Source organism: Trichoplusia ni, chromosome 21 (genome assembly GCF_003590095.1).
Source record: "Trichoplusia ni isolate ovarian cell line Hi5 chromosome 21, tn1, whole genome shotgun sequence".
In the NCBI taxonomy this organism is placed as follows: Eukaryota; Metazoa; Arthropoda; class Insecta; order Lepidoptera; family Noctuidae; genus Trichoplusia; species Trichoplusia ni.
In genome coordinates this window covers 7159038-7181614 of record NC_039498.1, presented here as the reverse complement: position 1 = coordinate 7181614, position 22577 = coordinate 7159038, and the positions used below count along the sequence as shown (strand labels likewise).

The following is a 22577-nucleotide window of genomic DNA, read 5'->3' as shown; positions in this document are numbered from 1 at the left end:
TTCTACTTTCGAATTCTCCGTACGTTTTGTGTTAGTTCATGTACAAGGTACAAAAAAGGCCTAACGTAATTTTATTTCATACACGCGTAGGGCTATACGCGCAAGAAATCGAGCGAAAAGGTTGAACGAAATCTCCAACTTGTCCGGCAGTTGATCAAATTTGGCATTTGACTAATTTTGGGATTTCGCTAGCCCAGGATTTGGCCAAATGTGGCACCTTTTGTCAAATTTTGGACCTGCCCAAATTAGACGGACTACATTTTAAGATTTCCCGATGCAGATCCCAGACTAGAATGGAATTCCTTTACATGACCAAAGTCGGGACTTCACTGAATCCTGGATTTATCTAAACCCGAGACAAAATGATCTTCGGGTCTTAATCAAATGGGGTCTAATCACAAATCAGGGAGCTGATCAAATTCGCCCTGTTTAAATTTGCCATTTTGTTTTTGGAACAACACTGAAACCAAAACTTGTCTGGAATGACGGGCCTGTTGGTCTAGTGGCTAGTGACCCTAACTGCTATACCGGAGGTCGTGAGTTCAATTCCAACCCAGGACAAATGTTTATGTGATGAGCACGATCATTTGTTCTGTTGCTGGGTGTAATATATTATGTATGAAATTTATAAGTATGTTTATCGGTTGTCTAGTACTTATAATACAAGCTCTGCTTAGTTTGAGACTAGATGGCGTTGTGTGAAAGTTGTAGATTATATTATCAATTAACAAATTATGAAGAAATTAAACATCCAAATCAAGTGTCAATTTATTAATACAGAATTATAACAAAGTGAGGATAGAGCTTAAAACTAGTGCTATACAAGATATGCCCCGCGTGTCCGCCTGACCTCTCTGAGGGGCGAAGAGGGCTACGTCGTGGTAATTGGAGTTCCACCCTATGAGGCTTTCGTCACGGTTCTGTACTCGAAGCCAGAGCTCTAAGGGACGGAAGTACCTGGGAAGGGAAAAAGAAACAATAAAAAAATCAACAACTTTTTTGTAAAATCCTATCAAAAGCGGTCCAGTCGTTTTTAAGATTAGCTGGTGTTTACTGACATTTAGAATAGTTTAATGATTTCATCGGTAAATTAAGTGCCTGCGACTGGTCTGTTGGTCTTGTGGTTTGTGACTCGGACTGTTATACCATTCTCACCCAAGCCATTTTGCTTAGTTTGAGACTGGATGGCGTTGTGTGACAGTTGGTAATTAGGATTACTATAAACTTACTATCTTATATGTAAATACGTACTTGACAAGAGCCTCTGGTGATATCCGGTTGGTTTTCCCTCTGGTCATGGATTTAATGATCTCTGAAGCGGGTTTTGATGATCCAGCTTGCATTATTTCACTGGAAACAAAAAATCCATTTAGTTTGGTGAATGGAACGAAGACACCCAGACTCAGGACAAGCGTTCGTGGATCACACAAGTTCTTGTCCTATGCGGGGATCTAGCCCGAAACACATCGCGTACAGAGGATTTTCCGTGGTGACCTCAACTACTCGGATATCCGTAAAGTCGTGAAAATATATCCTTCTATATAAAGTTCTCCCTAAACACCAGTACTTCTCCTACAACATATACCCCTCCCCCTCCCTCCCCTCACCTCAGCAGCCTCCCGGCGTCCCTGCTCCGGTACACGTCGCACTCGTACAGGTGTCCTGTGTGACCGGACGCCTGGCACAGCTGCTCAAAGATCTGGAACTCCAGGATCGTCGCTAGGAAGTATTTCACGTACTCCTGCAAATTTTACCAACATATCTAAGTCTCGAAATCTTCGTATGTTGCTGTTGCAGTTAATTTGAACAAAAAATAATAATCATACAAGCATGACCGTATTTTTTTTGAAAGATAAATAATACAAATCCCTTCGTTACTTCTTACACAGTTTCTGTGATTCATCATTCCCCTGCCCTTATCCCAATTAGTTTATTTGGGGTCGGCGCAACATCTTCATCTTCTTCCATACCTTCCTATCGGCCGTCATCTCACAAGAAACACTCTTTACAGCCATATCGTCTTTCACACAATCCATCCATCGTTTCTTTGGTCGTCCTCTTCCCCATATCCATCCACATCCATGCTTAACGCCTTCCTCACCACATGATTTTCATTCCTCCGCATAACATGCCCATACCATGACAGCCGGTTTACACGGTTTCCGTGAGTATTGGTTAAGCATTTTACGAGTGAAGCCGTAACGCAGGTATAACACATTTTAATAATATTAAGTAGGGATTACAAAGAAATAGCCTTAGATTTTGTAAATAGGTGGAATGCCTACTTCATTAATGTTTAAATAACATTCACATACATTCGTTCGTTATAACGATGTCTTATATCATTGAGTTTAGTCAGATTACAAACCTGGTCAGAAACAATATGGTACTTGGATCCTGGGTCGAAATCGCCTTCAGATCTTGATAATGGCGGTATTACACCCTGAAACAAAAGTACACATTAGTATTCAAACTTATTTTTGTTAATTCAACTACCACACAACGCTATCTAGTGTCAAACTAAGCAAAACTTTTATTATGTGTACTAGACAACTGATGGACATACATTACATTACATTACATTAATTACACCCAGAAACAGAACAAATGATCGTGCTCATCACATAAACTTTTGTCTTGGTTAGGAATCGAACCTCCAATATAGCAGTCAGGACCACTAGATCGATTAGGAGATGAGTTTGAGAAACTCATGATGAGTACCTGATATCTGAGTTTCATTTGCCACCATCTTGTATTCATATTCTGCACTCCATCTTCGAATACCGACCATCGCCACTGAAAACAAATCATTTATTACATGATTAAAATTATAATGCTGTTTAAAGGAAGTCATCATCGTGACTGTCAAATAATTTGCAAATAAATAAAATTGCGAAGTATTCATTGAAATTTTAGTATTTATTATTTATTAACTTGAAATTGGTTAAGTAGTTTTCGAGTTCACCGCACACAAACAACGTGACGAATTTAGATGTACGAAGGTTAGTTCTTACCTGGTCAACCATGAATGCAAATGGCAAGTAAGCCACCTTCTCTAGAGCCATGGTCATCAGGAAGTTCATGCCCACCTCATACGGATCGTGACTCCTAGAACAGCGATAGAGGTCGATGAAATGTGGTTTTTAGGCAAAAATGTGTGAGTTTGAGCCAGATTGAGGGGAGACAAAAGTGAATTTGGGGTATGAATTATATTTCAGGTGAGTATGCTGTAAGATTGACGAAATTATGAGTTGAGTGCGATCATCGGAAGTTGGTAAAAATGATCTCTGTCGAGAGGATAAGAAATTATTGTATATGGACCCGGATCCCAACTGGAGTCCTTAATTACGGCGGTGGTCGAACGAGCTCTGGAGTTCTAGAGTCTTTCTATCCAGATAAATACTTTAGCGTCAGCGAATCGTTGCTTCGTTTGATAATAATGATTTAAAGTGAAGTGGATTTGCGGCGATTCTGAATCTAAAATGAGACTTCATTGAGTTTAGTGTGAGTTTGTAATCCGATGATGATGATAATGTTCCGGCTTTAAACTGACTTACCTAGATTTTATCGTCAAGTCTTAAGGAAGATTAAGACGTTTTGAGGATATGAGGCAAGGAAAGGAACATGCATATCTTCTAACTAAAGATATAATACCTATTTTGACGGTCATTCGTGTTACACTATTAGAAATGGAAATATTTGGAAAATTTTAACACTTACTTATTTTGATAAAGTCCAACTCTTTGCAAATGAGGTAGGTTGTAGACAGAGAGAGTGGCCGCATTCGCTACTGCTTCATGGAAGGCTGAGGAGAAGAAAATACAGTTCATCGTTTATAACTTTTCGTTAACCCTTTTTTCCCCGGGCCGAAACGCCAATAACTTCAACCCAGACCGAGGGCACGGCGTGGGGATATTTCGGATTTCTACCGATCGGGATATTTCGTCTGAGGTGTTTTTAGCACCTCAGACCCTTTCAACTGCTTCAGCCAGAGCCAATGGATTGCTCGCACATGCTCTACACGACATTACCGCGCTTAGCCTCATAAGGCACTTGCGGTAATGTAAGTGAGAGCAAAAATGACAAATTCTGGGTCCCGATTCCACTATGTACAATGAGGTAATTGTACATAGTAGAATCATAGTAGGTAATGCAGTTGGATTAAATTGGCACTAGTCATATTCTTCTAAGAATTTTTCCAACACCATAATTGAAAATTCAGTACGAGGTGGACCACTTATCTATACTAATATATAAAGCTAAAGAGTTTGTTTGTTTGTTTGTTTGAACGCGCTAATCTCAGAAACTACTGGTCCAAATTGAAAAAATATTTTTGTGTTGAATAGACCATTCATCGAGGAAGGCTTTAGGCTGTAAACCATCACGCTGCGACTAATAGGAGCGAAGATACAATGGAAAATGTGAAAAAACAGGGCAGGTATAAGTCATAACTTATATCTTCTACCCACGGGGACGAAGTCGCGGGCAACAGCTAGTTGTTAATAAAATTAGTTAGCAAAATGCTTAAGTAAATACTCAAGGTCACAAATTTAAACCCATTCCCATTCAGTCATAAGTAATTGTATATAGCGGAATTGGGTCCAGGTTTACCAGGGTTGGCTCCGTCGCGGAACAGCTGTGGCTGCTCAGCATACTGCAGGTAGTACTGGATGTGCGCCAGCTCGTGGTGCGTGGAGACCAGGTCCTGCTGGGTCACCTCTGTACACTGCTTGATCCTGGACAGACGTCACGAGGATTTGTGAAGATAAAATGTTATTATACATACATATACCATCCTAAGCTTTTTCCAACTATGTTGGGGTCGGCTTCCGATCTAACCGAATGCAATTTAGTACCAACGTTTTACAAAGAGATGTGATTATTCTATATCTGTGCGCTTTCATTTGATTTTTATAGTAACTATGGTGAGACTGATTCATTATAAATAAATCTAAATAACGGCTCAACCGATTGTTATCAATTTTCTCGTAATATTTGCACTTAATTCATCTTGAATAAAAAAAAACCAAATTAAAATCGCACGATGACACGTCAAACTTATAACTACTTTTTTGGGTCGGTGGTAAAAATAAAACATGCACAGTTCTACATAGCGGGGCTCATGATGAACTTCGACAAATCGATTTTCCCTGTGTCTTCATCATCATCAGCCTCTAACATTTATGACAGCTGATTGAAACAGCAGCCATGTAAGCTTTTTTATTTTACTGACACTTACGCTAATGACAAACAAGGCCTATTTACGCAATGTCCGCAGACAAATTGTGTTTCTGGTGACATTGGCAGGGCCGGATCTTTTTTAGATGCCTACTTAGGGCACACCGTGGTTTCATTTTTTTTTAATTTCATCGATAGTGATGGGTCTAATACGGTACTGGACATTGGAGGTTGTGCCATTCGTTGGCGACGTCTCACCTATAGTCGATCCTGTTGCAGAAGTCCCAGGCGCTGGCGGTGCACTGCACGCTGCGCTGGGGAGGGCGCGCCAGCAGCGAGCCGCGCCAGAACTCCGGCGGCACCGGCTTCAGACCCATCGACGTGTAGAACTCCTCAGCCATCTGGAACATCCTGGTACGGGGGGGGGGGAGACCATTTAATGTATGGAAAGTTTGAAAGGAGAAGTTATCGAGAAGAATATTGTAATTTTTAAGCCTGTTGAGAGCAAGGATAACGGAGTGCTGTAGGTCATGGTAGCATGTACGCAACGCGTTGCAGGTTGAATCCCCGAGTAAGACACCTCGCGCACTATACGTCCACGACCACGAGCAGAGGCCGCAACGATCAGACCTACTAAAGAAACCGTCGCAGCAAAGTGCGTGACGTTTATACGGTTTCTTTAGTAAATCTGATCGTTGATCGAGGTGGCTCATGGGATTAATGAAGGCTTGTTCTGAGTCTGGGTGTCTGGAATTTTTGTAAAACCTCTCACGACACAAGGAATAATCCTTAATGCAAAAATAAAATAATCTATAGATATATCTATACGTTTTCCGTTTAGACCTTTATGCCTAAGAGTACATTTATCTTTCATCATCTCAGCCTATAGTAGTCCACTGCTGGACATAGGGCTCTCCATAAGTTCTCCAGCGCGACCGGTTCATTGCCAGCGGACCCAGCGGTTTTCACATTTATCTTTGGACTTTCAATATACCTAGTATATTTCATGGATTGTCCATCCAAACAATTTATCTTTGGACTTGTTACATATATTTCATGCATTATCCACCCCAGTTGTACAATCGTCACTTATCTACTTAGTTCCTATTATGATAATCATTACCTAAGAGGAGTGAACCCCTGCCGGAGCATCTCGGCGGTGACGTCAACGTTCGGTGACTGCGGGAACGGCATCACGATGTCCATGATGGACTTCCAGTTCTGCGCCCACATATTACCTGGAGAGAAAAGTTACTACATGCAAATAGGTACCATAAACAGTCGCGGTTGTTATGCGGTTCTATAAACGGATTTGCGTTCGTAAGGATGCAAGTTTGAACAAAATAATTGGACGTGGACTTCAGCTTACAGGAGTTAGTTCCCAATTCCATGCGAATGTCGGAATAAAACTTAGATCTGACACCCCCATTGCTCACCCTCAGAATCAAAGTACCCAGTACTACTGTGCACGGAATTTATGGGTATTCCAAATAAAGATTCGTATAATCTTTGCTCCCTCATAATTCCCCGCCCTCGTTACAACCCTTTTTACAGTTAAGGCTTCAGACCTCGGTTTAATTTCATTACAATCGATTCAGTAGTTTTGGCGAGAAAAGGAGACAGACAGACAGCGATACTTTCACATTCAGAAGTATAAAATCTGTGAAAATTTTAACTGACTATCGTGCTTCATGAGATACAATTTCGAGACAGACTTACGTTCCAACAGGCTTAGTAATAGAGTTTATTTTTCACCCTTTCTGCTACTGAACCCTAAAAACAAACTCCTCACCCAACAGATGCGCCGGTATCGGTCCATCAGACCGCACCGTGGTCTCCCCGTAGCGCTGCACCAGCTTCCGTCTGACGTACGTGAACAGCTGCTTGTAGAGCGGCTGCACCTGGTTGTAGATCTCCTCGACACTGGCTCTGAACGATTGGTCCTCGTAGGGAGCTCGCATCTGGTCGCCGGCGTCTCTGTAACCTTTTGTATGGAATGTAGTATGAGATATAAATGATATATTTAGAAGATTGCCGGATGATCTGGCTTCTGACAATATTCTGAGAATATTTGTACGCCTTCACGCAAGACGTAGCGCACAAATAATACCTCCTAACACCCGTATGTAAATATCCTATGTTTTACAAATCAAAATATTCTGATTCTGATTCTGACTTCTTTCTTAGGCAGGAAGCATGGTGAGACCTCTGAAATTTATAGAGAAAGGCCTTTGCTCAGCTTTAAAAACAAACTGTTAAAAATAAAAGCCCAGTTCCTTAGATCATGCGTGAAAGGAATTAATGTAATGACATTATAATAACTTAATTGTATTTAAACACGTTAAGCTACGCTTAATACGGTCGGCATCGGCATGGGGATACCATCTATGTCATAACGAGTTTCTCTACGTTTGGAAAGCACGTTAAATTGTGGGTCCCGGCTGTTATTAACACATTTTTGACAGTCGATAAGCGTAGTTAGAAGCTAAGAGTCTGACAACCAGTCTAACTAAGGGGTATTGTGTTGCCCAGGTAACTGGATTAAGGAGGTCCGATAGGCAGTCCGCTCCTTGTATAACCCTGGTACCTAGCTGCATCTAGATTGCTAGCTAGAACCTTATTTAAGTCGATTGAAAAGCACTTACCAGTAGCAACAGCTGCTTGGTTCGCGAGCTGAACATATCTCATGAACCGATTCCTCAACTTGGGTCCGGTTTGATCTCGGAAACTCTTCCACACGTACAGTAATTCACTCTCGATCCTGGAATGTGCCAGGATCCTTGATATTTCTGGATCAAGCTGCATATCACAATAATTTGACTCCGAAGATTCTGTATAAGGCTGATAATGTTGGTATGGTTGATTCGCCAGATGGTACGTTTGCCCCATAGTCTGGTATTCAGGGATGTATTCCCTTGGGATGTGAGGGTCGTAGGGTTTCTGGCCGTAAGGACAAATCTTTGCAGAGTTGTAGATTTCTTTCATTTCTGTTATTAGTTGCTGGAGCTGAAATTGAAGGTCGTAGGTGAGATGTGAATGTAGTGTAATTGAATGAAATGAATTGTGATCTTAAATAAATCATTTAATAGGATAGAATATTGTAACATAAAATAAGGTTAATTTGACTAGAAAGAAAACAGAAAATCGCTATATTAGAAACAGCGTTTTAATTCTTTGCTTTAATACTGGGATACGTAACTAGATTTAAAGAATCTAGAAATGATTTTTATTTTAGGAGTATCACTTCTTTCCGTTCTGTATTTTATATTGTTACTAGAGGTTTTATTAATAAACCTAGTTTTTAGAATTTTCTATCACAAAATCCGAAATTTTAACCGAAGAAAAAATGCAGTGGTGTCGTACAGTAAATGTATAAATTTCCGAGCTCCTGGTGAACGAGTAAAACACGACACTCACTATTAACAAGGATATAAAGAAATATAGTAAAAGAATTAATCCAAAAAAAAATTACAAAAATATATATAGTTTCACATGTAACGAAACCATAGCGCGATCTAATTCGATCTCAACGCCATCTATCGAGGCTTAGGTCAAACCATTTTACAATTAATGTTGGTCTATATTTAAAAATGCTATTGATCGCGCTACGGCTTCGCATACAACGTTGAACAGTAAGTATATACTAGGTAAGTAGTAGGCTAAACATGGCTTTCTTTATTTCCACATCTACATAACTGAAAAAAATGACAAACAAACAGTTTCCAAAACCAACCTCAGAATACTTATCATCGGGCAACGCGGCCCTACTCCCCATCACAATCTTCATCAGCTGCCGCCTCCCCTGAGGGTCCGACAGCCTGGTGGCGTCGTATGCTGCCGCCTTCCTCCAGGACAACCTCTCGAACTTGGAGCTGAGGGCCAGCTCCTCCAGCATGCGACGGCGGTTGTTCTCGGTGATATTGGTCACAAAACGCCATTGGGACATGGTGACCCTGAAAGGGAAATTTGGGGAATATTGAACATAAGTTTACGACTTCTAAAAATGAAGGGCTTTAAAATTTTAAAATGATTATTTGATTATTTTTGTTTTAGTTAATGACAATGCGTTTTACTTTTTGGGAAGCAAATTTGGTTTTTGCGTTTCTAGTTACTTTTTGAAGTCGTGTTTTTTTTGTTAAATATTGTTCAATATTTAAGTTATAATGTAGCTTGTAAAGTTTGATAAAATCTGCTTAGGACAAGCAAAATCATCTTTTCAGCCCCACAACGATACTCGTGGGAAAATCAACTTCAATGGTATAACAATATTTTGTCATGATTTTTTAAACTCTCAAAGTTATTTATTTAATCCTTTTCATTTAAAATAACTCAATACTCAATTCTTTATTGCATTCCACAATGTAAGCTTAGGTGGTAAACATTTTTTGATAGGTAACAATTGTGGACCCTGTCGGGCACAGCAAAAGATAATAATTATAATTATAACATACACAAACATTCGAAAAAAACATACAAAAGAGAGTTTGGACAGGAATCCTTAGATCACATAAAACGCTTGTCCTAAGCGGGGTTCGAACCCGCGACACGTTGCTCACAGTGGATATGTCGTGGTGACCTCAACCACTCGGCTATCCGTGAAGACTTGAAGAGTAAAGTATGATAGCCATAGTCTTAATGTATTTATTACCTGTAGCACATCCCGGATGCCTCTCTGTCATACTCTCTTAGAAACTGTGACGCCTCTGCAGAGTTTGTGTTCACACCCTGAAAGAAGGAAAAATGGCGGCAGTTATTATTTGACGGAATATATGTATATTTATTTGTTAATAATATAATATATTGTTTTCTGTTTGATGTCGTGACTTATTAAGGACTTACTATGTAGCACATAGAATAAAGTCCATAATATGCACCTAATGTTTACAATGTCGTGGTGGCGTTGTGGTTCTGTGTATCGAGTTTTATGTACGAGGTCTAGGTTCGATTCTTCCGATGGCAAGTACATACTAACTTGTTATGGTTCCGTACCGGAAAGGGTGAAAGTGGAAGCCTTTAATTAATAATAGGATTTTGTTTTTCCCTTTGCATACTAAGACACTGTTGTCTGTCCATCTGTCACCAAGCTGTATCTCCGTGAACGTGATAGCTAAACTGTTGAAAAATTGACAATAACTGAGTTCTTTTGCAGCTTTAACAAAAATTAGGGTCATGAGTTTGTCGAGTGCTGGGTACCCTTCAAATTTATTTCTTACCAAACCGAGCAAGTTTTCATTAGCATATTTGTAATTGTACGGAACCACTGTCGAGTCCGAGTCACTTGCCCGGTGATTTACTTTATATACTTAGTCAAACAATAGCTCATAATGAAATCTTCAATGCCTTATGTTTTTCTGACATCGCATAAGCGTCATAGCGGCAAGTTTCAGGCAAAACCAAGCTTGAAATAATCGCAGGAAATCCTTCACTTATTAAAGTAACTGGCGTATGTAATAATGTTATGACACGACCTCCATATTGCGTGACAATGTGTGACCTTGGAGTAAGTATTTAACTGAAGCATATTCCATGACGTCTTAAAGATTCAGTGGCTAAAGATAATGTAATTAGTAACAAAAACAAACTATAAAAAGAAGGAAAACTTAATAAATGTCACTCCATTCAAATTTTATCAAAATTGGTGTAGCAGTTTTTATGCAAATTGCATTGTCATCGTGTTTGAAGCTACACTGAAATTTTCAGCCTGCTAGCTTATCGGGAAGTGCCTCAAAATTGTATTACAAAAATCCAACCGGAACGACAAAAAAGCAAACAGGAACAGAGAGTGTATAAAAACGAGGGAAGATACATATATGGGACCAAATGACAGCTATTCCACGTTAAATTAAAAATAAATCATTTAAATCGGTTCAACACTGCATTTTAACTTAATATTTGTTTCATTATTTTCGTTATAGCAGAAGCAACAGAAAAAATCATCTGTGAAAATTTCAACTGTCTAACTGTCATCGTTCTGGACACGTAGCAAATGAAACAGAATTAAGATAAAAACAATTTCACTGTCATCTTATTTATAACTAGCTTTTCGCCCGCGGCTTCGTCCTCGTCGATGTCGGTTACATCGCGTTTCCAAGAGAACTCTTCAAAAGTCCGGGTTAAAAACTATCCTATGTTCTTTCTCAAGGCCAACTCTATCTCTGTACCAAATTTCATTAAAATCAGTTCAGTTTAGACGTGAAAGCGTAACAGACAGACAGACAGACAGAGTTACTTTCGCATTTATAATATAAGTAGGGATTACAATCAATTAAAATACAGCTTAAAAAAGTTACCAAATTCATTATTTTATCATAGATTTATTTTTATAATCTAAAACTAACTCTACTTTATGACATTTAAAAAGTAAAACATGTGTGTTACACTTAATTAAATGAATAATAAAAAGTGTATTAGACCGTGACAAATCTTGATTGAATTATTAAAATAGAAATCAATAATTATAAATTGCAGAATAGATTTTATTTATTTTATCACGTAATTCTTCATGCAATACCAAATACAATGCAATACTTTCATCAAAATTTAAATCTTCTTGGAACATAATGTTATAACCAGTGTCATATTATTTTAATCTGTTTTATCTATATTTAGGTACATGTTTTTTGTTTTTTTTTTGGGGTTCCGCTACCTAAATGGTAAAACGGAACAATATTACGAAGGCTGCGTTGTTTATTCGTCTTTATGCCCGACTGTGAACCGTGATAGCTAAACTGTTGAAATTTACGCGTATGATGTATTTCTGTTGCCGAAATAACCAGGAATATAATTAGAAATTATCTTAAGCAACGTTTTTAACTGTCAGAAATTCAATGAGTGAAAATTTTCATTTCAAAAAACATTTTTTCGTTCTATTACCTACATTTGTACTTCGCATCATGCATACACACAGAAATATCAACACCATCTTACTAATAACTTGTCTAAGAATAGAATACGCATAAGAATAAGAATAATTTATTGTTTTAAAGTTATAATTTTCATAACATTCATGAACAGTGGTCAGCAAACTAAGCTGAATCTTGTTACTGGGGGCCTGAGTGTTGGAGGTTCTTAAAACAGTTTCTTATTTGGTAAAACAAGATTATATCACAAAAACAGTAAAAAAATAATGTATATTCTATACTAATATATAAAGCTGAAGAGTTTGTTTGTTTGAACGCGCTAATCTCAAGAACTACTGGTTCAAATTGAAAAATTGTAATAGTGTTGAAAAACCATTCATCGAGGAAGGTTAGGAACTAATAGGAGCGAAGATACAATGGAAAATATGGAAAAAGACAGGGCAGATATAAATCATAACTTATATCTTCTAACCACGCGGACGAAGTCGTGGGCAACAGCTAGTAATACAAATAAAATACAAACAGTAATAACTCCATAAAAATATCAGAAATAGCACAATTTATACTTCTGAGCAGTGCCAACATCTTCACTTCACAAACAGTATTTTCTCCTCTCGGACCTAATAGAAAGTTCTGGGTATCTGACTTAGCCATCTTATAGTATTGCATGCTATCCAATGGTATCTCATGCATGCATGGTGCAACAATCGTTTCTTTAAGTAAATGGTGTATGCATCAACAAGGAGATTCTTGTCAGGGGGCTATTCTGCTATTCACAATGGCAGATTAATGAATTAAATAGTGACCCGTATTATTTTTCTAACTTTCTAACAGTGATTGGAAATTTAGTACGAGGCGAAAAACTCAAGGAGACAACAATAAATTTCTAATTATTGTTTTGGCAAAATGCTTAAGAGAATAGGAATAATTTGAAATCTAGTTCAATTGGTTTTCATGCATTGGAAATTTAATATACATAGCAGAATCGGGGTCCAACTTATTTTTATAGAAACTTTTTTAATAGTTGTTCGTGCCTAAGCTACAACTGAACCAGTTGATCGATCACAGGTTAAAGTACGCTTGATACGATCGGTCCGTGGATGGGTGGCCATGTATGTCATAACAAATTACGCCGTGTTTCGGAAGGCATGTTACATTGTGGGTAACGGCTGTTATTTACACATCTTTGACAGTCGTTACAGGTACCTAGAAGCTAGAGAGACTGACAACCAGTTAACCAAGGAGTATCGTGTCGCCCAGGTAACTGGGTTGAGGAGGTCAGATATGCAGTCGCTCCTTGTAAATCACATGTACTTAGCTGCCCCGATTTTATGATCCCATGGGATAATCTTGCGATTTGTAGCGAGCGGGCAATAGCTAGTTCTCTAAATCTCTAGCTATTACACCAAAATACTACAACTTTATGATGGCAGTATAAAAAACGAAAGTTTCTATTGTCAATCACTGTCAAACGAAAAACAATGGCGCATTGAAACTTTTGACCTAATTTTGACGATCAAATCGCAAATGCTGTGAGGTGAATCAAAATAAAGATATCTTCACAGTTTTATTTTTGATAAAATAAATAAAAGCCTTACGGATTTATTGATGAAGTTTTATGTATTGACGAGGTGCAAGCACTTGTGTGATCCACGAATACTTGTCCTGAGTCTACGTGTCTTTGTGTATGTGACTTGAATGTTTGTGAAACCTCCGCGACATAAGGATTAAATTCCTTATATAGCGGAAGTCCCTTTTTGATTATTCAAATGCAAATGTGGGTCTTTAGTGGGGGTAAGTTAATTTTTGTACTTGCATATTTAACTATGACAATAGTGCGTGAAATGTGTCAGCTATTAACAGATACTGTACAATTAGGTCACATTTTAATTAGCCGCTTAACAGTAGACGGGTTGAATTCTTTTTTCTTGCAGTCGTTTCTTCATTTACTTATTAATTATTTACTAAATGGCTGGCCTGTTGGTCTAGTGGTTAGCGGCTTTGACTGCTATACCGGAGGTCGTGGGATCGATTCCCACCCAGGACATTTTTTTGTGTGATGAGCACGATAGTTTGTTCTGTGTCTGGGTGTAATTTATCAATATTATGTATGTATTTAGAAATATATAAATATGTTTATCAGTTGTCTAGTACTCATAATACAAGGTTTGATTAGTTTGAGACTAGATGGCGTTGTGTGAAAGTTGTGGAATATATTATAGTGTTAATTACTAGTCGAGATATCTTGATAAGCTTAAGTAAAATCTTAATTAAATAAATCATTTATTTATTGTTACTCAGCTTCTTATTGCACATTTTAAACATTGCACGAGATCTCTGTTTTCTTATGTCAATAATAAACAATACAACATTGCATAATTGGCATAGTTGTTAATAATAAACAATAATATTATTGGTTTATGTTTACTATTGTCAAGCCATTCCTGGAATTCTTATAATTGTATGTTATAACTATTTACATACATGCAACGGACATCTTGCATTTAATTAATCATTTTAATTAGAAATGAGAAAATTAAACGGGATATTTTTTATCATTTTCAGGATTTCGGACGCAAACGGTAAAAACTCTGTTACTGATTCTCCGCTGTCTGTCCGTCCGTTATCACTCGGCTGTATCTAATGAACTGTGATAGTTACACTGTTGTTTTCACAGATGATATTATATATCTCTTTCCGTTGTTACAATAATTGAGCAACGTTAATTTACAGACATATCGTCATACAATTTTAAGGCGTGATATAGCTTGGTATGACATTTTCGCATTACTTTTATTGCCGGCTAATAAAACTGGCACAATGCAAAAGTTAGGTTATTGTTATGCAAGCAGTATTTATGCTAAACTGCTAAGATTACGCTAAATTTCGTTACACCTATGTCAATAGGCATGATGACTGGGTATAAAAAGAAAAAATATCATTAGTCCCTCAGTTAGATAATTGAAAAGTATGAGACACGTATTTTTTTTCTTTTTCAGAAAAACTAGAATTGACAAAGATTAACTGCTTTAAAGTTTAGGAGACGAGGCTTGTGACGTAACGATATGGTAAAATTTATACTCAATCGTGACGTCACGCGTAAGTTTCATTCACTGTAATTTGGTCAATTTATGTTTGCGGGACAAATTTAAAAATACGAAGTATCCATTATCTATATATACTAATATATAAAGCTGAAGAGTTTGTTTGTTTGTTTGAACGCGCTCATCTCAGGAACTACTGGTCCCAATTAAAAAATTATTTTTGTGTTGAATAGACCATTCATCGAGGAAGGCTTTAGGCTATAAACCATCACGCTGCGGCTAATAGGAGCTAAGATATTCGTATCTAATAAGATATTAGTACCTATCACTTTGGTGCGCGGAATGCGCACCAAAGTGATAGGTACTAATATCTGTTTTGTTAGTTACTCCTCTAAATTACTTAGAAAAGTGGTAAAAAGTTGTTATACTATAAAGTGTTATATATCCTCGTAAAGCTGTGTTGAAGGACTATCCAGTGGTGTTTACGTCTTATCAGGACAATAATGCGTTCGTGAGTAATAAGCAAATTACTTTTAAAAATTTTAAATAACGACTAATGTTGTTGCGGTGTCCCTGACCTAGGGCAACCCGCAGATCGCTCGCTTCTACGCACACACGCATAACGCTTACACGCCCGCCCGCCAACCGATTCGTGCTTCACGAGTTTAAGCGTTATACAATATATGAATAAAAGCTGCATTTGCCTGAATATCTGCATGTCATTATTGCTTATATAAAACATAATAAATTGTAAAATGGAACAATTATCGAGCCCAAAAACATCACCTGATGTAATGAACGTGACTCTAAGGAAAAAAAGTCAGCCCAAGTCCACGACAAATTGCCGAGAAAGCTGTTTAAACGAAGACACGTTAAGAGAAATAATTAAGGATGAATTGGCTGCGGCACTTAAATCGTCCTTTAAAGATTTACTCACTGATCAATTGAAAAACATACAAGAAGAGATATCTGAATTCAAAGTTTCGTTTGGATTTTTCAACGAGAAATTCGAAGATTTTAGGAAACGTTCAGACGAAAAGGATGCCATAATTGATCAATTACGTAGCGATAACACAAAACTTCAGCAAAATGTCATTGACCTTACTACTCGATTATGTATTGTTGAACAAAACATGCGTGAAAACAACGTGGAAATAAACGGTTTGCCCGAAAACAAGTCCGAAAACCTAGTACAGACACTACAGAATATCGCGAAAGTAACCAGCTGCGATATTAGCGATAGTGACATCATGCAAGTTACAAGAGTTGCCAAACTAAACAAAGAGAACAACCGCCCACGTACTGTGATCGCTAAGCTCCGCAGCCCCCGTCAGCGTGACAACCTTCTGGCTGCCGTGGGAGATTATAACAAGAAACACCCCACGGACAAATTGAGCTCACATCACATTGGCATAGGTGGTAACAGAGTGCCTATTTATGTTAGCGAGCATTTGTGCCCTACTGGAAAATACCTCCACGCTGCGACACGCAAGATGGCTAAAGAACTGTCATACAACTTTGTCTGGATACGAAATGGCCGTATTTTTGTCAGAAAGGACATCTACTCAAAACCTATCTACATACGCAATCAGGATAGCTTAAAATTGATGAAACCAACAGACGTCGCAGTTTAATTTAGATGTATGTACCTATTTAATTTTTTTATCAGTGTTATTGGCATTTTTTGTACTTGCAATGCTTGATATTTACTATCAAAATGTTCGTGGAATGAGAACTAAAACAGAAGACATTTATAAAAATATTTTACTCACCGATTTTGATATAATTGCTTTCACTGAATCTTGGCTAAATAATAGTATAACTAATGGAGAGTTCATTGACCCGCGTTATGTAGTTTATCGTAGAGATCGATCTACTTCAAATGTATCCAAAAACGATGGAGGAGGGGTTATGATTGCTGTTAATAGTAAAATAAAATGTGTTAGAATGAAAAACTGGGAAAGCAATTTTGAAGATTTATGGCTATCTATAGAATTATCTGTTAATAATCAAACTAAGAAAATAGCACTATGTATTATCTATATGCCCCCTCCAGTAAAATTAGACTCTCTACAGTACTTTTTAAATAATGTCAATAATGTGCTTAATAATGTTGATGATGTTGTGATTCTTGGCGATTTCAACTTGGGTTTTATTAATTGGACTAGGAAAGATGAGGATCTACATCTCTCGCCATCGAACTATGAAAACTCAATAGGCTACTCGCTAATTGACTTTCTGTCAATTAACCAACTACACCAATTTAATTCCACCCTAAATGCCGAAAATAGAATATTAGATTTAGTATTTAGTAACATATCAGATCTAACAGTTAACAAGCCCACTGACCTTTTAAGTAAATTGGACTCTCATCACCCTAACTTGCTTATATCCATTCCATATACTGACACTAAACAGCTAAAAACTAACTATCGCTCTGGTTACAACTTCTTTAAAGCCGACTATGAACAGATTAAAAATCATCTTAAAAACGTTAATTGGAACTTTACTTTTGAGAAATGTGTCGATATTAATGAAAAAGTTGATGCTTTTTATAACGTACTTCAGACCTCAATCGAAAAATTTGTTCCTAAATACTCAAAGAAAAAATCTAAATATCCCTCTTGGTTTTCCAATGCACTCATTGGAGCGCTGTCTGAAAAAGAGAAATATAGGCAAAAATACCGCAAATATAAAAATCCTCGGGACAGACTCACATTTGAATTACTTCGTAGTCGCTGTCACGCATTAATGAACGACTGTTACAAAAATTTCAAAAGCAAGATTGAGAATGATATTCCTAAGAATCCTAAAACTTTCTGGAGGTTCATAAAAGATAAGCGCCGAGGTGAATCTTGTATACCTGCTGAAATGTCTATGAATGATAGGGTAGTTAGTGGTGGTCCTGAAATTGCTAATCTTTTTGCGGATCAATTTGTATCAGTTTATAGTCGTGTACCTACCAATTTCTCAAATAACAATTGTCCCAATGATTTCTCAGGGATTGACTCAATTATAGGTTCAATTAAGTTTACAGAGAACCAAGTTTTTAATAAGCTCAAACGTATAGATATTTTGAAGGGGCCAGGTCCTGACTCGATACCCCCCTTATTCATAAAACGTTGCTGCCGTGAACTGGCTCTACCATTGCACTTTATTTTTAATTCTTCCCTAGATGACGGTATCTTCCCTGATGTATGGAAAAGAGTGAAAATAGTCCCGGTTTTGAAAAAAGGTGATCCAGCTAATGTTAAAAATTATCGTCCTATCTCAATTTTATCCTGTTTTCCCAAGATCTTTGAAGCGCTGATCTGTCCTATCATTACTCACCACATTGATAAAATTATTTCACCAAGTCAACATGGATTTAAAGCTGGTCGCTGCGTAGAAACTAATCTCGTCGAGTTTGTATCTGAAGTGACCTTAGCTCTTGACAAGGCGTTGGAAGTAGACGCTGTGTACACGGATTTCAGCAGTGCGTTTGACAAGGTAGACCATTCTCTGCTACTATCGAAGTTACGGTATAACGGTATACATGGATCATTGTTGAAATGGTTTTCGTCCTATTTGTCTCGAAGGTCACAAATTCTTGCCGTTAATGGCTATGAATCCTACTCATACTCTGCTGACTCAGGAGTTCCCCAGGGTTCTCACCTCGCACCAGTTCTGTTTTCGCTTTTTATTAATGATATCACACATCATATCCGTCACTGTAAATACCTAATGTTTGCTGATGATCTTAAAATATTTAAAACTATATCTTCCAAAGAGGATACTGCTTTGATTCAAGATGACATAGACAGAATTGATAATTGGTGCAGGATAAATCATATGCAACTTAATGTCAAGAAATGTAGTCATATCAGATTCACCAGGAAGAAACAGTCTGATTTCGTCTCGTACAACGTAAAAGGTGTAGTGTTGAACACCGTTACTGAGGTACGCGATCTGGGTGTGATCATGGACAGTCATTTGAACTTTAGGAGCCAAATAGATAGTATCGTAACGAAATCGGCACGTCAGCTTGGATTCCTTAAGAGGAGTTCTAGAGGGTTTAATTTGATTAGAACAAAAATTGTACTATATAATGCCTTAGTCCGCAGCCACTTAGAATTTGCTAGCGTAGTGTGGAATCCGCTCTACGCGGTGCAGTCACAAAGAGTGGAAAGCATTCAAAGGGCCTTCACAAAGCACTTAGCCTACACATCTGGCAAAATATCACCTCGTTGTCCTTATGAACAACGTCTTCAGTGTTATGAAATGGTCTCTCTACGCGACCGTCGACTGATGCACGACCTCATGTTCTTCTACAAATTGTTGAACAATAAATTAGATTGTATTAAACTCATAGAAAATGTTGGACTAAAAGTACCATACAATATTCCTAGACATCCCATTACCAACCTATTCCATACTCCAATAACTAGAACCAACATAGGAGTAAACTCGCCACTGGTCAGGCTTAGCAGAGAGATGAATGCGTTAATTAAATCCCTACCCGATCTTGATATTTACCAAGTTTCCTATAACATCTTTAAGGCCCGATTATTGGAGTCCCAAGAGTCACAGCAAAATGTTAATTGTGTTTAGTAGTACATAGATTTATATTATATTGTATTTTATTAAGTTATCTATTTTTAAGTTCAACTCTGATCTCAGTAGGTTATTATTATTAGTTTTCCTGTTCTCCTGTTGCAAAGAGACAATACTGTTTTTGTTTTATAAGTATGTTTTAAGTTTATTGCTCTATTGTATTTTTAACTTCAAGCTCATGTAACCTAGTTAATTTAGTTTTAGTTTTGGATTATTCTTAGCACTTATCACTTCTTTTGTGAATGCTGGTTAACCAGTAATTGGCGACTGTGTAAGTCTTAGACATAATTATCAAAATACATAAGCATTACTGTACACAGAAGCTGTTGGGAAACCTATATAAATAAATAAATAAATAAATAAAGATACAATGGCAAATGTGAAAAAAAACCGGGCAGGTATCGTAACTTATATCTTCTACCCACGGGGACGAAGTCGCGGGCAACAGCTAGCTATACATCAAAGTACAAAACGGACACTGCAAAAAAAAATTGTCATCATCCCTATTATGCCAATACATTTCATGCTTATCATTAGTAAACCCAACCACCCACCATGACACAAATAAATGGTCGCTTTTTAAGGTTAATTTAAAAAGAAAACAATTCTCAAAATGGGTTTTTTTGTAGCAGCAATTTGGCAACACGGTCATTTAGTATATCATGCAAATTTCAACCTTATATTGATAGTTATAAGTTTGAATTTTATTGTTGTAATATTTGAAGGTTGGCTAAAAAATGTCGCTTATACTTATGTGGGTTCCGTAGCGTGACCAAAGACAATATGAGTTTTAAAGTGGGTCATGAGTGTTGCTTGGTGATGTCGTAAAATTGTTTTAGATCATCTTAAGATTTATGAAATGTACTGAAAAAGCATGTTCTGAAGATATTTGAATGACCTGTTGGTCTAGTGGTTAGGGGCCCTGACTGCTATACCGGAGGTCGTGGGTTCGATTCCCACCCAGGACATTTTTTTGTGTGATGAGCACGATAATTTGTTCTGTGTCTGGGTGTAATTTATCAATATTATCAGTTGTCTAGTACTCATAATACAAGGTTTGCTTGGTTTGACACTAGATGGCATTGTTTGAAGGTTGTGGAATCTTAGATTTTTTTTTTTTGAAGTATTTTAATGGATATCCAGACTCTCGGTAACCTCTATAACGAGAGGGTTTATGATAAGAATATCACTCTAAATTGAAATATTGCCTAGATGTTTTAAAACCAAAGTTTAAACGCAAATAAGATTGAGCTTTTTTATAAATAAACTTCAATTTTGAACACTGTATTTCTAACATTTCTTATCATTAATATCAAGCTAGCATCACGATTGCCAAGAACTAGAAACTATGACAAGATTTAACAGAAAGATGCAAGTACAATGGCATATAAACAGCCGTTTCACAACCTAAACTAACTTAGATGCAGTTATATAACATGTACCTAGATGTTAGATGTTATAATAAGACTGGAATTATAACATCTAAAAGAAAATGGATGAAGAAATTTTTAATTCGTTTAGCAATTTAGCTGAGTACAGCAGGTTTACTAAATTGTTTATTATATTGTTACTATATTGTGACGTTTCACTTTAAATATTTGTTAAAATTTTGTACGCCAATTGCTGGCAAAACATGTATGGGTCTGAAAATAAATTATCTTTTATCTTTAACAAAACTGGGCCCTAATTTCGGTATTAACGCAGAAAAGAAAGGATTTATTCGCGGTTATGACGCATATAGAACACAAAACAGACAAGAAAATATATATACTAAACAAAAAAAGATGAGAGAATGGAAATTTGAATTTTTGGAATGGGAAATTCAGTACGGGGCGTAACACTGTATGTCAATACAATGCGTTTCCAATAATTGTGTTGTCAAAGAGCTAGTGTTAGATAGGTTGCGAGTTCGATTTTGAGATTGCTCAAAAGTTGCGCAATACTCTGAATGTAAATTGTTAATGTTCCTTTTAAACAATGATCTGGTTTGTTCATGAATGGTTTTAAAAGTGAAGTTTAATTTTATACCTAGTTATAATAAATCAAGGCGAGTCGAGTTATTTCTGTTATTCTTACCACTAAAATATCTAACTGAAGCTAATTTTCAACACTAATTTCAAGAATAATCGCTGGGATTGTTGTGCATTCATAAGTGCCAGAAAAAAACAAGTTTGAGTGATCGGTGAAAATTTAAAAGTGTATATTAAAAGATGTATTCACAGATAATTGTCACACTTACCATTCTAAAGTATTCCTGACACATTGCATACCGTGTTAAGAAAGCAAAAAGTGTCAGACGAAACACCGCGCCTTTGCACGCCTCCATGTTGAATTTAAAAACTTAACTTCAACTGTCAAATAACATCAATTAACACACTTATTTAACAAAACCACTTAATTTAAATCTTGAATTAATTTGTTAACATAACAACCGAATTAATAAACAACATTTTAATGAATATTCATTTTAATTAACAACATTAAATTTTAAGTACTTAATTTGACTTGTTAAACCGCGGCAATTTTGACGGGTTATGTTTTTAATATTTTCTACTAATAGGCAAAGGTTGGGTTGTACACAGCCGTTGTCAAAATAGGTTTCATTTAATATTTGGTATAGAAAACTGTCCTCTGGGCTTTCTTGTCGCCGACTGGAGTAATATTTCCGTTGCTTTTGTTTTCTGCATGCTTTGGTGAACACGCCGCTGCACAGGGGAGCGGCACGAGCCAAGACATGACGAATCTTATGAATATTGTCAATATTTATTTAACACATTACGTTACATTGAGACTGTTCTTAGTCTTATACAGTCTTTTAATAGATACAGATAGACATAAAACGCTATTTGGATGAAAACTCCCTAATTTGATTTGATTTATTTTTGATTATTTTTTTGTTTCC

General features: G+C 37.0%; 2 protein-coding genes across 2 annotated transcripts; one reads left to right on the top strand and one right to left on the bottom strand.

Moving 5' to 3' along the window:
- Window positions 1–782: 782 nt before the first annotated feature.
- Window positions 783–22092, bottom strand: LOC113504317 (angiotensin-converting enzyme-like). The gene is made up of 15 exons (XM_026886573.1): window positions 21915–22092; window positions 9827–9903; window positions 8912–9131; window positions 7824–8184; window positions 6971–7162; window positions 6302–6416; window positions 5437–5589; window positions 4612–4736; window positions 3721–3805; window positions 3015–3108; window positions 2722–2796; window positions 2369–2443; window positions 1608–1741; window positions 1252–1350; window positions 783–957 (listed from the first exon to the last, which is right to left on the bottom strand). The coding sequence occupies exons 1-15, from the start codon at window positions 21999–22001 to the stop codon at window positions 783–785; spliced, it is 2067 nt and encodes a 688-aa protein (XP_026742374.1). The 5' UTR covers window positions 22002–22092.
- On the top strand, window positions 15460–18276 carry LOC113504220. The gene has a single exon (XM_026886396.1). It carries the CDS (start codon window positions 15838–15840, stop codon window positions 16714–16716), a length of 879 nt encoding a protein of 292 aa, XP_026742197.1. The 5' UTR covers window positions 15460–15837; the 3' UTR covers window positions 16717–18276.
- Window positions 22093–22577: the final 485 nt, after the last annotated feature.

Bases quoted from the DNA above. Each gene is read 5' to 3' on its own strand.
- LOC113504220 (XM_026886396.1), top strand. From the start codon at position 15,838: ATGGAACAATTATCGAGCCCAAAAACATCACCTGATGTAATGAACGTG.
- LOC113504317 (XM_026886573.1), bottom strand. From the start codon at position 22,001: ATGGAGGCGTGCAAAGGCGCGGTGTTTCGTCTGACACTTTTTGCTTTC. The intron at 2,444-2,721 runs GTACTCATCATG...CTTTTGTTTCAG, and splicing joins AAATGAAACTCAGATATCAG to GGTGTAATACCGCCATTATC. The intron at 958-1,251 runs GTACGTATTTAC...TTCCCTTCCCAG, and splicing joins TCACCAGAGGCTCTTGTCAA to GTACTTCCGTCCCTTAGAGC.